Source organism: Pezoporus flaviventris, unplaced genomic scaffold (assembly GCF_033815535.1).
Source record: "Pezoporus flaviventris isolate CSIRO_AGI_PZ_B2104156 unplaced genomic scaffold, CSIRO_AGI_Pfla_v1 ptg000069l, whole genome shotgun sequence".
In the NCBI taxonomy this organism is placed as follows: Eukaryota; Metazoa; Chordata; class Aves; order Psittaciformes; family Psittacidae; genus Pezoporus; species Pezoporus flaviventris.
In genome coordinates this window covers 1,809,759-1,823,078 of record NW_026892617.1, presented here as the reverse complement: position 1 = coordinate 1,823,078, position 13,320 = coordinate 1,809,759, and the positions used below count along the sequence as shown (strand labels likewise).

The window sequence follows — 13,320 nt, the reverse complement described above, 5'->3', positions numbered from 1 at the left end:
TATGATGCTATGATTTTTGTACCCATTAATAACTAAACTTAGATATATATTAGCACCTAGAACAGGCGCTTTCCCAAGCTCTTCTGGGTGCTTGTATCTGGTGGGCTTATAGCTCTAAATGCTGATATGACCCTCCCACAGCCCAGTGAGAGCCACAAATCCAGCTTTGAAAAGTACTGAACACTGTGTACAGTATTTTGCTAAGAAAAGGCATTTCCTGTAGAAATAGTCAAAAGCAAAGGGTATAGGGAAGGAGGAAGTAGCATCCACCTGTGACAGAGAGCAACATAATTCACTAAAACAAGAACCTTGCCAAAGCCATGCCTGGCACCTGCACAACTACCTGAGGACAAGCTGCATACCTGAATCAAGAACTGAGACTTGTCTCTCCACCCACAGGTAGTGGCATTAATTACACGACATCTTTTGTTGGAAAGGTACACGAGACCATTCTAACTCCACATGGCAAGATTTTATGTCCTTTCATTTTATGGCAGGAGAACAAACTATTCTTAAAGAGCACAAGATGTGAATGACAGCACAGTCTAGCCAGCCAAATTTTTTAAGCTGTAAAACACATGAAGGAGTGTGACTTCTGCAGTCGCTATATTAGTGACCAGAAATATTATCTATATACTGTGCATATCCATCAGTCAGACTAGCATCAAGCTGCTTCATCAGTCAGGTACCCATCCCGTTCAGTCAGACTAGTATCAAACTGCATCATCAGTCAGGTACCCATCCCGTTTTGATAACTTGCCCAGGACTCATGCTAACTGTAATGGACTTCACACAGCCAGGCTGCCATAGGGCTGGATTGTTACCCAGCAGTAATTCCAACTGCAATTACTACATGGCCATCAGTAGGTATTATCACTTTCATCAGTAGCAATCCCACAGTACTGTGATCAATGTAGACCTGGCTTGCAGGAGCCCTGCAGACTGCCCCGCAGTCTGACACCTTGAGGGTTCACCCAAGGAAACAACTGCCCCAGAACGTGTCCTGGCTGTGGCTCTGCAGTCAAACTAACAAACTGGGAAGTAAGGACTGCTCAAGAGCCTGGAACATATGCCAGGAATGTCCTTTCATTTGCACCAGAATGAATACACTGACACCATCTTTCAAGGGAACAGTGTGTCTTCAGCCTGTAGCCTTGCCTTAAAATAAAGCAAAGCAAAGAGGATTCATCCAAGGACAGCAGCAGGAAGGAGTTCTGCTCCTAGCACAAATACAGACTCCTGCTTCGGAAACATGTGGATTTGTGGCATTTTGCATTTGCCATCTAGAGAGGAAGTACTCAGACAGTTTTCTTCTCATTTAGAGAGATTTTTCGTGGGTTTTATGTCAGAAGTGCTCAAGGGATGGTGAGCTTCTCCCCATGGCAGCAGCCTACAATATCGTCTTAGCGTTAATCTCCTTGTACAGCTTGCTGAAATTCCCTTTTAGCTAAAACGCTAGGAGATGTATATCCTAAGAACAGTAGGTTGGGAGGTCTCAGGCCTTTTCACAAGCAGAATCTGCTTAGCCACAGATAAGGGTTACAGCCATGGGAATGGTGAGTGGAACCACTGAACCAATTCATCTCAGTTCACCAGTGTCCAATTTCGCATGCCGAAGCACTAAATAGAAGAGGAAAAGTGGAAGCGTTTTGGATTTCAGAACTGACACTACAGTGTGTTTCAGTCTCCCTCCAAGCAACCAGCAGTTCACTGAATGTCTTCCAAGAACAAACTGAATGGTAGCTGGCATCCTATCCTTGCAAAACTGGCATCCCAGCTCATAAAGCAAACCATCTCCTCTCCTCCCCCCCACCAGCTTTTTCATTACAGCCAGACTCTTCTAATGAAGACACACATTTTGTTTGCCTGCAGTAATGTAGGTACCATTGATGCAATCTCTATAGGTACACATTCCTCAACAGTACTATCAAAATCCAAGCAGTTCTGTGATGTTGGCACTCTCCCTGCTCTCCCAGGGCAGCGGTTTGGTAGCTCTCATTCTTAATTCACGTGGAGGATGCTCTCAGTGGTTACATACTCTTTGTTTCTGAAAACATTGAGCTGACTGAAGAAAAAGCAAAAGGAAGACAAGGTACAACTCCCAGTCACCGATTCTATACTTTATTCCTGGTCACTGCCACCCCTTGATCCATTCCCATCAGCAGCAAGCTAAGTCTTGTGATGGAAAGCAGTGGGAGAAACTAGACCTGTGCTGCCAAAATTTAACTCTTGGCTTAGGTGTTCTGCCAGAGGTACGGAAGCTCTGTCTTTGCTTTCAGCCTCCATTTAGATGTCCTCTCAATCACATCCTCATAAAAGATACTGTTTGCAATATGCGCTCTTTTTCTCTCTCTCCTTTTCCAGTGATTTAGCGCAGCCTCATATCTGCTTTAGGGCTTGCAAAGACCTCCATGGGAATTCCTTCACCACAGAGTCAGTAATGTCAGCAGGGTATGAGCAGGACCTGGGGGTGCATTAACTCACCAACAGGACTGTTAATAAGAAAATGAAACTGATTTATTTTTTAGGTCACTTCTAAAAATACTTCTGGGAATACTCATCTTCCAAAACAACAACAACAAAAAATCCATAACCTGCCTAAGCAGCACTCTCATAGGAATCTATTAATGCTATATACATTCAGTCAGCTTCCTTAACATACCACTTCAGCTGTGTTTTGGCACCTGGCAAAGCCACAGTTATTCCTTCACTTAAGGATCACAGAACCAGCCTGGAAATGTTATTCAGAACACGCATTTGCAGTGAATCACCAGGACACAAGGGCGTATTTAAGAGCAAGGCTTTAAGCATAGATGAATTTAACCCCCCCCATAGATGAATTTAACAGTCTATGTCTTGGCACTTCTGCCAAGATGCTCTGCTGTGTCTCCCATCTCACTCATTTTCTCTCTTGAGCAGTAAGATACTGCTGGTTAGTAGAAATTCAAGCCACGCACATCCATTCTGCCTTTCAGATTTAGGCACGACAGAAGACACCGGGCACCCCTTCCTTATAGAGCACAGAGGAACATCTTGCAACACCCTAATTCCTCTTTTAATGCATGTAATTGTCTTTGAAAATGCAAGTCACCAAAGACCCAGCTTAGAAAAACCAAACTGAATTTCAAGATCAGGAGCTGAAGTCTCAGTAGTGAGAGAACATCCTTCAGACCCCAGGTCTTAAATCTGCCACCACAGACCAGAGAAAGTGAGAAAAATTATCCTGACTCTCCATTAGCACACAAACAACCCCGACTGCTTCTTTGCCTTCCATTTCTGAGGTGTATCTGATTATCAGATCATGGGGCAAGTGACATGCTATATTGTGAGGAATGTAAGCATCTCATTCCACTGATAGAGTGTGGAAATAAAAGATAGAGTAATTCAAAGTACTGGATTTCTGCCCCCACACCCAAGTTGACTGAATTGCTTTATTGCTGTGTTGATGGATGTTCGATGCCATGCTTTCTGCATAAGCTAAACATTATGCACACACTGAACTCAAGCTCCTAGCCTCTTATCAACTTCTATTTCAGCTATTTTGAGCAGATCAGAAGCAGATCGAGTCCCTCAGTTTAACAAAAGCCCAGAGATGGGTTTAAGATCTGTAGCTTATCCTAAATAACACCACAGTCTGAGCAGTCTCTTCCCCAAATCACCATATAGACACATACCTGATGTTGAAGCCAAGGACAGACAAGCAAAAGCATCCCAGTAAGTCTTTCTGAGCCAGAGCCTCTAAACAGAAATGCCCTAAGCAAGACCCCTCCTTTTAACAGTTTTTCAACTCAAATACTCTCAGCTGTAGCCAGTCCTTTCCCAGGTGGCCCAAGCTGGCTGCTTGACTCTAATCACACCCTGCTCTCTCAATTAGCTTCTGAATTTGTTAGCCACATTTCAGCCATCTGAGGACACAAGGGAAATAGGGGAAAGCTGGTCCCCCACTTGTACACACGTTGCTGTACAACAAGCCAAGTACGGGGATTGTGAGGTCTTTGTACAATTTGTCTTGTTCTGCCTTTGTGCTACGTGATGCACAAAGGATTCCTGTACGGTTTGTAGGACTCTTGGGTACTGTGTTCCTAAAACACAAATCACAGTAAGCCACCCTCCTGAGCAAAAGCCTCAATCCATAAGAAACTAAGGAAGATGGGACCTTCTTTCTCCAGGGTACTACTGCCACATTTCATGTGAACATAAACCCTTTGACACGGCTGCACAACGCTTCTTCACTTGAAGTATGCTTGAAGAGGATAATTTTATATATCTATATATATAACTCTAACTTACATAGCATCTGCCTGTTCCTCCCTTCTCCCTGCCTTTTCTGAGGGCTTGGCCACAGGATGGGTTACACACCTTCAGTCTGCACCAAGCCCAGTCCTCAGGACCTGCTACAACTCCCCATCAACAACCATACACACTGAGGCAGGCAAAGCGCAGCCTCCTTTTAACACACTGCAGGTACAAAGCATGGGAAACAACTGGTGATATCCACGAAGAGGAGGCAGCGAGCCGGGGGTCCTGTCTCTAGAAACACCATTGCAAAGTCTAAAACATGAAGCTCAGGTCCACATTTTGGATCTGGCCTGCAGCTGTGACACAGCAGGCTTTGGAGATAACACATACAAGTTCCAACAGGCACAGTGCTGCGCAGCCCTGAAGGTCAGAGCCAAGCTTTCAGCTAAGGGGAAGCAAGACAGCTTGTGTTTTGCCTCCTAACAGAGACAAAAGATCAGGGTACATCTGTTGGCATTCAAAGGCCATGTCAAGCGTAAAAGTCTTACTGGTTTTTGGATAAAAATCAAACAGCACAGGTTCTTTTTGGTTTTGCTTTTTTACCTTCTGCTTCCTGAGCATTTATGTCGTGTATCAACAGCACTTCCTGGCTTTCCTCCTCAGCTATAAAATGGCTAGAAACACCCTGGGTTTGAATCAAAGCTGTGTTTCCCACCTGAGTTTACAAGCCAGATCATTAAGGAAGGAAAGGCAACCTCCTGAGAGTCATGAGCAAACCTGAGAGCTGCACCACTGACATAACCCCTATGAAAGCTAACGCTGGAAGTGCTGTTTGCTTGCTTGGTTTTACACCTGCTTTGGGTTTTGTTTTCCCCTCCCTTTCTCTGGCTCTTCAGGGATCCACTGAAGATGAGCAGCACATGACTAAAGGCACCTCCTTAATTGAAAGCCAACATCACCACCTGCTGCACTGCCTGGAAAAAACAACCGTAAGTACCAACACAATCCTGTTGCATCTTACTAACTCCTTGTGCCTGGCCCAGGCTTCCTATGGGCAAGGTGTACCCACAGTATGGTCTGGAGTGGCCCTCAGGCATACCCAGTAGACCTTAAAACTACACCAGAAGGGGCTGGCACTCAAGCTCCTGATGCAGTGGGTTAAATGCACTTCTATTTCATTGTCCTCTTCAAAAGTAATAACAATCCCTGTGCAAAGGGGTCACAATGGGATTATCTGCTACTCCACCGTCACCTGCACCAGCACCAAGTCGATAGCGAGCTGCTCAGTCAAGTTCACTTGAATGCAAATAACTCTTCAGCGTGGGGCATGGGAGATCCTATAAACACCGTGTACCTTAAGTTCTTCAGTGTTTCTAAAATAGAACTGAGCTGTATTTGTCTTGTGCTGTCAGTCACACATCATATACTTGTCACTTGTGCTAAGTAGCGATAAAGGACAGTTCTGCTGCTTTGAAAGGAGGAAGATGCTGTCAGTGACTCCAAACTACAACCTGGTCACCAGTGCCAACAGGCTGGAAAAAAATTACCTTTAGCCCTTTATATGGCAGATGAACTCTCCTAATGGGCCTAAAGGCTGCACATATCTTTTCTCAGTACAGTTCTGGTTACAAGAGCAGGTAATTTATCTCAAAGCCAGTCAAGCAGTTTCTGTAAAAGGACTACTCGGTATCATACAAGGTGCTGGGAGTGAGAATTGTGATTTTTCATTATTAAGTGATGTTGTTTGCAAGTCTCTAGAACATTTTACATCTTTATGTGAGACTTATATTTTACTTCCAGGTTTATATAAAAGGTTCTGCAGTAAAGGAATACATTATGAGGTGTCCCTGCCCACGGCAGGAGGGTTGGAACAAGATGATGTTAAGGTCCTTTCCAACCCTAACTATTCTATGATTTTATGACTATCTATACCATGATTCATTATAGAAAGAATGGAGGGAAGTTAACACTTCAAATATTCATGCCTTTTTCTATCTGCATCCATCATCAAATGTACTTTTGATTTCTGACTTGCAAGAGCTTTCTTTTAGATAAATCGCCTTCACTTCCATAGTTTGGCTTGTGCTGGAATAACACCACTTAGGCTTCAGCGATACACTGGAAGACGACTGGTTAATTACAGTGACCTGCTGAGTGCAGCTGGTTTGTCACAATGAGCTCGAAAGGTCACGATTCCACAGACCGTGAACTGGTTCTTCCTGTATCAATGACTACCGAATTCATTTTATAAGCCTCGTCTTGCCTTGATTTCTACCAGTTTTGGATGTCACATAACAAGCAGATATTTCACAATCTGACTCTTCAGTTTAGAACTTTATGCTTAAAACCATTCCTACCGTGACCCATATTTTACAAGCGTAAGTTCGTTTGCAAACTGTAACAAATTGGCTGAAGCAGAAGCTGCCAACGCTGCCTCCGGGTCTGCCCTTGTAAGGCCCCCACTCTGTACAAGCTCTGAGCTCTGCGCAGGCAGGTGGACATCTCTGGGAGCTGCATGAGTTGCTCCATTTCTAATGAGCCCATTATGTGCTGGGAGTAACACAGCCAAAACACATCCTCATTTGTGGATGCATTAGCCCACCACACTAACGAGGCTGGATTGAGTCCAGCACAAAAACCTACTCAGTGAGTATCATGGTTGAAGATGTCCCAGATGTTGCTCTTTTCAGCAAAGAATGGCAATAACAGTGATACTTTGAATTTTTAATTAAAACCTAGAGGGAGAATCTGCACTGCATTTAATGTGCTTTCCCCCATGTTTTTCAGGCAGTTCTTACCATGATGTTGCATCAATTCACACAACAAGTTTAGATTCTGGTCTGGAATTACCAATCCAAATAGTTTCAATCAGCTTGTGTGGAAATTCTGTAGTTCACATAATCGATTAAAATATATTGAACAGTTCTCCTCCCAAAATTCAAATCATAGCAAAAGAATTTTTCAACTCTGAAGAGTCATTTTGTGACCAAGTTGCAGGAATGGAATGAGGAATGTACCACGGCTGCAAACCTGTTTCAATGGGCAATTCACCTTTCCTTAAACTAGGCAGAAGGATTCTAAAAGTACGTTTATTGTCATGGTATCTGTGGTCATCACTAGAATACAGCCTTACAACCCAGTGCCTGTGAACAGCTCCCAGGTCTGGTGTGTCAGATGATAAAGTGACCCTAAAGTACTTCTAGTTGCCATAACTGAGACTACTTTGTCCCATTAACATAACAGATGGAGTTTGCTCAACAAAAGGAGTTGTTTTCCACTCGTTCCAACTCTCAGACTGAGTATGGACATTTACATGCCATGTTTTCTCCGAATGCCAAGTGCATTGGATCCAGTCCTTCAGCCCAAACCTTTCCTCTCTGTTTTCACAGAGTATGATCACAACCCATATCCATTGGTGACCCAATGGCAATACAATTCCAATTCACTGTTTGTGAATCAGCAGCTGAAACTTTGTTCTCTTTTGCCTTCGGCTCCCAAAAGATCAAAGCAATAAAGCTGTTACCAATTTTGTTCTATTTCCAAAAATATGACATTAAAAAGCATACGTGTGAGAAGGAAGGAACAAAGGGGTCTGATTGAGGCAAGGTTTGGTAAAGAGAAGGTGCTGTTGCCCATTCAAACTTGAGCAAGCCAGCTGGAATGCTGAGGCAATAGATGCAGTGCTGGGACTAAACTTCTGAATGCTGGTATGGACAATCAATGGTGTTTTTATCTTTTGTTGGCATGTTGTCCCGTAGGGATTGTCCTATCTTGTGGATGATCCCCTGTTATCTGTACGAACTTCCACCATCAAGGTACTTCCTTTTTAATTCAATGTTTTCTCTATGGTCTCTGTGACGTGTCTGGAGAGTGTTTGCTTCCTTTCTCGGTCCTGGTCTTGTCTTTGGGAGTTTGTGCACGTGGCTCTTTTTTGGCTATCCAGTGCTCTTGTTTCCTGTGAGTTGTTATTGTTCCAGTGAACACTGATGCCTGCCTTCACCATGGTTGCTTTTGTTTCCCATCCTTTCCGATGCTGAGAGGGACTGGATAAAGTATGTTCACTAGAATTACTTGGGTGTTCATACACACACATACGAGTTCTTTCTGTCAGGATTTGTTAGCACAAAAGCTCTTGACAGATTCAGCTTTCTGAATTTCCTTCCCCTCCACACTTCCCACTCTCACCTGCCATGTTTATTTCCACTCACGTAATAGCACCCAACAAAATGCAGGTATGCTTTGAACCCAACAGCCAATACAAGCAACATCCTGCAGTTAAAGTAATGTGCCAAGATGGTCATCGAAACAAAACCCAATTCTGGACCCAGGCACAAAGAAAAAGGAGCATGAATCTCCTCTTGGGTTTCATAACCATGTGGTTATAACCATTGCAGACTCTGAAGCCACTTCTGGAATCCAGACACAGAAATGAAATTTGAACACAATGTATTAGCTATCTCAGACTACATAAGCAAGGCAGCACTGACAAGACTATCATGCCTCTGTCGTAGCCACAGCTTCTTTTATTCCCCTACAGATGCAGGAGAGCAAACTCTTCTCTTGCTTCACTGAGTGAAAGAGCAGAGCCATTTCTCTTTTAAGATCTGCCTAGTGCAAATATTTTCAGGCAGAGAGGCAGAGAACATCTCCCACAGCCAAGGGGCTGACGCATAGCGAAAGGTGCTGTTGAAAACAAGCTGCTGTGTCACAGAGATTAATGGCACTGTTTCTTCCCCCGCCAGAACCACGAGTTCATAGACGAGCAGCTGTTCGAGCAGAACTGCATGGAGAGCTCAATGCAGAACTATCCTTCCTCTCGGAGCCCCTCCTTGTCAAGTCACCACGGCCTGACCACCTCCTGCTGCTCTCGCCGTAACAAGAAGACCACTCACCTTCCCAACTCCAGTGTGCCGGCCACCCGCCTGCGGAGCATGCAGGAGCTCAGCACCATCCACATCCAGTGCAGCGAGCAGCCCTCCCTTACAACAAGGTACAGTAAGTAGGCTCTTGCTGCTAACTACTGCATGCAAACCTCTGAAACACATTATCCAACTGGACGTTCTTGCAGGCCTCTTCTCCAGCCAGGGAGAAGGGGCCAGTGCTGGGAGCATCTTTGCTTCTCTCTCTCATGACAACCCAAAGAAAGTGGCTCCTAACTTCCTGGAAAGAGCCAGGTCAAAGCTAGACTCTAGTGCAGCTCTTCTCTGGCCAGACTGGACACAGAAAAGTGAATTCCAGCTGACCCTGCCTTGGAAGGGCTAATCACGCATGCAGGAGCCAGCAGCTCCCAGCTGTGAGCCACCCACCAAAGCTGGTGCAGGACCAGCCCACCTCCCAAATAGCCCAAACCTTTACTGGAGCAGAGACAACTGGCTAATGAGTGTGTGTCAGCAAAGGCTGCTAGAGAGCTGTACACACGGACATGGTCCACACCAGGGTCACACCACTGACTTTCACTGCCCTAAAGTCTGAGTCACAACTGTAAGCATCAAGCATCACTGGGAAACAAATAAGGAGGAATTTCACAATGGTGTCTTAGTAGCTCTCACCTAAAAAGCCATTAGCAACACAGGTGAAGTAGCTCTTAATAGAAAAGCCTGAAATTTTCATTTTATACATAGCTTGATGAAAAAAAATATATATATCATTTCTTCACCATACCTTCCTTGTACATATTAAATTACTTTCTAAATCCCCCTCAGCCCATTAAGCTTCTTGTACAGCAGACTGGCTTTGAGCTTCCCATTCTTCTCCTCCCCAGTCCTATCAAAGGGCTCTAGAAACTGAAATGAAGCTGCCTTTAGGGCAGCAAGCGATTACTTTGTGCCAGGCTGAAGTCAGAATGGAGTTTCAGAGAAAGAACTATGAATGAATACACACAAAACAAGTCTCTAGCTACTGCAGTTTCAAGAAGACAATGGCTTAAACCAGCACTTGTGATTCGGGGGAATGTCAACTATTCTGCCTTTGAGCAACCTGCTCTAGTGGAAGGTGTCCCTGCCCACAGCAGGGGGTTGGAACTGGATGAGCTTTAAGGTCCCGTCTACCACAGACCAGTTTGGGATTCTGTGATTTCAGTGGGTCAGATGTCAGTGATATTTTACATGTCAATGCTGATCATTATTTCACTTGCTTACCAAACTGTAAGAATGGCAAGAGGAAGAAAAGCTTTTGAACTGTTTTTCATGTGGAATGCAACTTACTGGGTGTACTGGTTACCACTGGCAGAACCACCCAGTCCCTAAGACTGCCCCACTCTCAGCTTGTGACTGAGGCAACCGGGGAGCAGAATGGGTTCTGCAGTGCTCTTGGGATGCTTGGGCGATCCAGAAACATCCTCTCGGTGAGTCACTCTGAGATAACAACAGCAACAGCTTCCTAACTGGGAGCTTTACATTTTAAAAGGACAGGCCTTGTGTTTAAAATGAACATGTTGGGCTGGTAATAGCAGACTCCTGTAGCTGTGCAGATGCACAGAAACCAACCTATCATTTTCCCCTCTGTAATTAATTATAGGATGCAATTGATGGAGATCTAATAAGAATGCTCCCAGCTGCCAGATCACTGAAACTACTGCAGAGAGATGGAAAAAAATAGAGAAGATCAAGGGAGAGTGAATTTGAAAGAGGCATTTGAAATGCAAGAAAGACAACACCTCTTTCTCAGAAAGAGCTACCTGTGCTCTGACAAGATGCAGTGCACAGGACAGTACATTTAGATGCCCTCTTAAGTAAACTAGAATTATGCAAGAATGAAACAGAAACATAGAACGATTTACCCTGTGAAAAGCTGTATCCTAACTTTGGGGAATACTAAAGCAGCTTAGTGTAATCTGGGTAGAAATAAATGATGCCTTGAAGGGACTGGGGGGAACATTTAAGTAGAGCCTCCTGAATATTTCAGTACCCTTAGTTCAGAGGAATAAGATGCTCATTAAGAACAAGTCCCATTCGCATCCTCTCTGCTGTCTGGTTCCAGAAAGTACAAAAGCCAAACACTAAATTTGTTTTCTAGTCGTTCCAGTCTCAACATGAAATCAGATGATGGGCTGAGACCGAACTGCAAAACTGCCCAGATAACAACAGCCATCATCAGCATCCCCACGCCGCCGGCACTCACGCCAGAAGGTGAGAGCAGACCTCCACCCAGCAGTCCTGGCCATGCCACGAACATTCCCACCACCACAAGCAACATAGTCAAGGTCTCTGCCTTGTAAGACGTCTCATGCACAGAAGGAGGCTGGAAGACCAGTGCCCCTCTCCCTCCACACCTCCATGTTCCTTTCTTGCTGCAAATTGTGCCTGGATGGACCAACCTGACATTTTGTCATCGAATTAGCAATGGAGACCTAACGAGGCAGCTTTCTCCAGACTCGTGTCATGCTGTGGACTGAGGAAGGATTAGGAAAGGGAGGAAGAGGCTGGTTAAAGGAAAAACCTGCACTGAGAGCGGGTTGTGCCATGGTACAGGGCAAAAATCACCTGCAGAGACTGGAGGGAAAAAAATCATCATGGCAACAAGAGAGTCAATAAAGAGAATGGGAATATAACACTGTGTATCGCAGCACCTTTTTAAAGGTTTTTAATGGATAATATTTATTCATGAGGAAATGACTGAAAAGGTGAAAAACAATGGATTTTGTGAATTTTTTTTTTTTTCTTCATGGAGCAGAACCTTTAAACCAACCAAAATTTCACATTTTGGTTTTTTTTTCTTTTATAGGAAAAGCTATAGACAAAGAAGCCACCTGGCACAGAAACCTATTCCATTCCCGTGTGTGTGTGCGTGCGAGTGTGCAGCACAACCCCTGAGTTACCCAGAGCAGAGCATGTGCCCATGATTGGCTGCACAGTAGGAAAACCCAAGCACGTGTCAGCACACCCACGGGCACACACACACACACACACCTACTCCACCCTGGATGGCATTCTTTATTTAGCCAATTTTGTATCCGCCTTTTAAGTCAATACAGTGCAATTGCAAACAGTGTGTTTGTCTGCTAATTATTGTCTGTGAAAACATATTTGTGCAACAAAAAGAAAAAAAACAACAAGAAAACAAAAAAAGACAAGCTTTAGTAGAGTTTTAGTCCCACAGGGGGATCTGCTTTCTGATTTTGTTATCACTTACTTGTAAGAGTGTGACTAGATTACCAGATCTGTATTTTTAAACAGGAAAACAATAAAATCCAAGGTAGGATTCTTTTTTAATCCTGGACACACAAATGGCAAAGAATGAGAAAGCACCGAGCTCAACTGCATCACGCCTTCATCAGGCTGACAGAGGTTTCTTGTAATATATGCCCATGGGGTTTCATTTTTGGTTTCTCTAGATCAATTTCTTTGCTAGCACTGGATATACAACCTATTGTAAATAGTAGCCAAATAATTTCTGGATCTATACTTGATAATAATTAACCCCAGGGCCAAATATCTTGCATGGACAGAGAGGTATTTGGCTTTTTCACAGTCTTAGGACTCCAGCTGTCTCCAATGGCTTTCTGGGTTGCATTGATTTTGGGGGTAGACTAGGTTTGCGGTTTTATTTCTCCAGTCCCAGCATAAGATCTATAGCATGCATCCACTTGAGAAGGGGGAGCATTACTGGAGTTTGGAAAACACTTAATCGAGTGTGGTACAGACAGCAATTTCTTTTTGCAGTTCTACACTTGGTTTGGGAAAAGTCACACACTTCCAGTGAACCAAAACCTGCAGCAACACCGTGTGGTACTGCCAAGGAGCTGACACTTCTCACTAAGCTGTGGTCAGTCCCCGCACCTCTTTCTGAGATCTTTCTAGGAATGATATATTGTAAGGAAACAGTTCTGAAACACAACTGGTTTTCACCCCCATTGAGTTACATTTTACTTCCATTCTGCCTTTCTCAAGTCCCCTTTTCATACCAGGTAGGACCCACGAAGGGCAGAGTGAGGAACACCATCACCCAGCTTTCCATCTCCCATACACTTTGGCTAATTACTGTGGTCATGCACAAACGCCTCTTCAAGGCCCTACACCCACCCAGGAATAGTGATGCACCCAACAGCTTGTAGATAATAACTGAATATTTTAAGTGTCCTGT

General features: G+C 44.2%; 1 protein-coding gene and 1 long non-coding RNA gene across 6 annotated transcripts in view; one reads left to right on the top strand and one right to left on the bottom strand.

The window, feature by feature from the left end:
* KCND3 (potassium voltage-gated channel subfamily D member 3) overlaps nucleotides 1-12,289 on the top strand; it is a 121,421-nt gene extending 109,132 nt beyond the window's left edge. For 4 of the 5 annotated variants that reach the window (XM_061471935.1, XM_061471936.1, XM_061471934.1 and 1 more), the window contains 4 exons: nucleotides 5,136-5,228; nucleotides 7,998-8,054; nucleotides 8,982-9,229; nucleotides 11,254-12,289. In XM_061471935.1, the coding sequence (XP_061327919.1) occupies nucleotides 5,136-5,228; nucleotides 7,998-8,054; nucleotides 8,982-9,229; nucleotides 11,254-11,455 (600 nt within the window). In that variant the 3' untranslated portion in view covers nucleotides 11,456-12,289. The remainder of the gene's footprint in view (nucleotides 1-5,135; nucleotides 5,229-7,997; nucleotides 8,055-8,981; nucleotides 9,230-11,253) is intronic. The other variant, XM_061471937.1, reaches the window with a different exon arrangement.
* On the bottom strand, nucleotides 1,493-3,718 carry LOC133278795 (uncharacterized). The gene is made up of 2 exons (XR_009746692.1): nucleotides 3,675-3,718; nucleotides 1,493-2,061 (listed from the first exon to the last, which is right to left on the bottom strand). It is a non-coding gene; the product is annotated as an uncharacterized LOC133278795 (long non-coding RNA).
* Nucleotides 12,290-13,320: the final 1,031 nt, after the last annotated feature.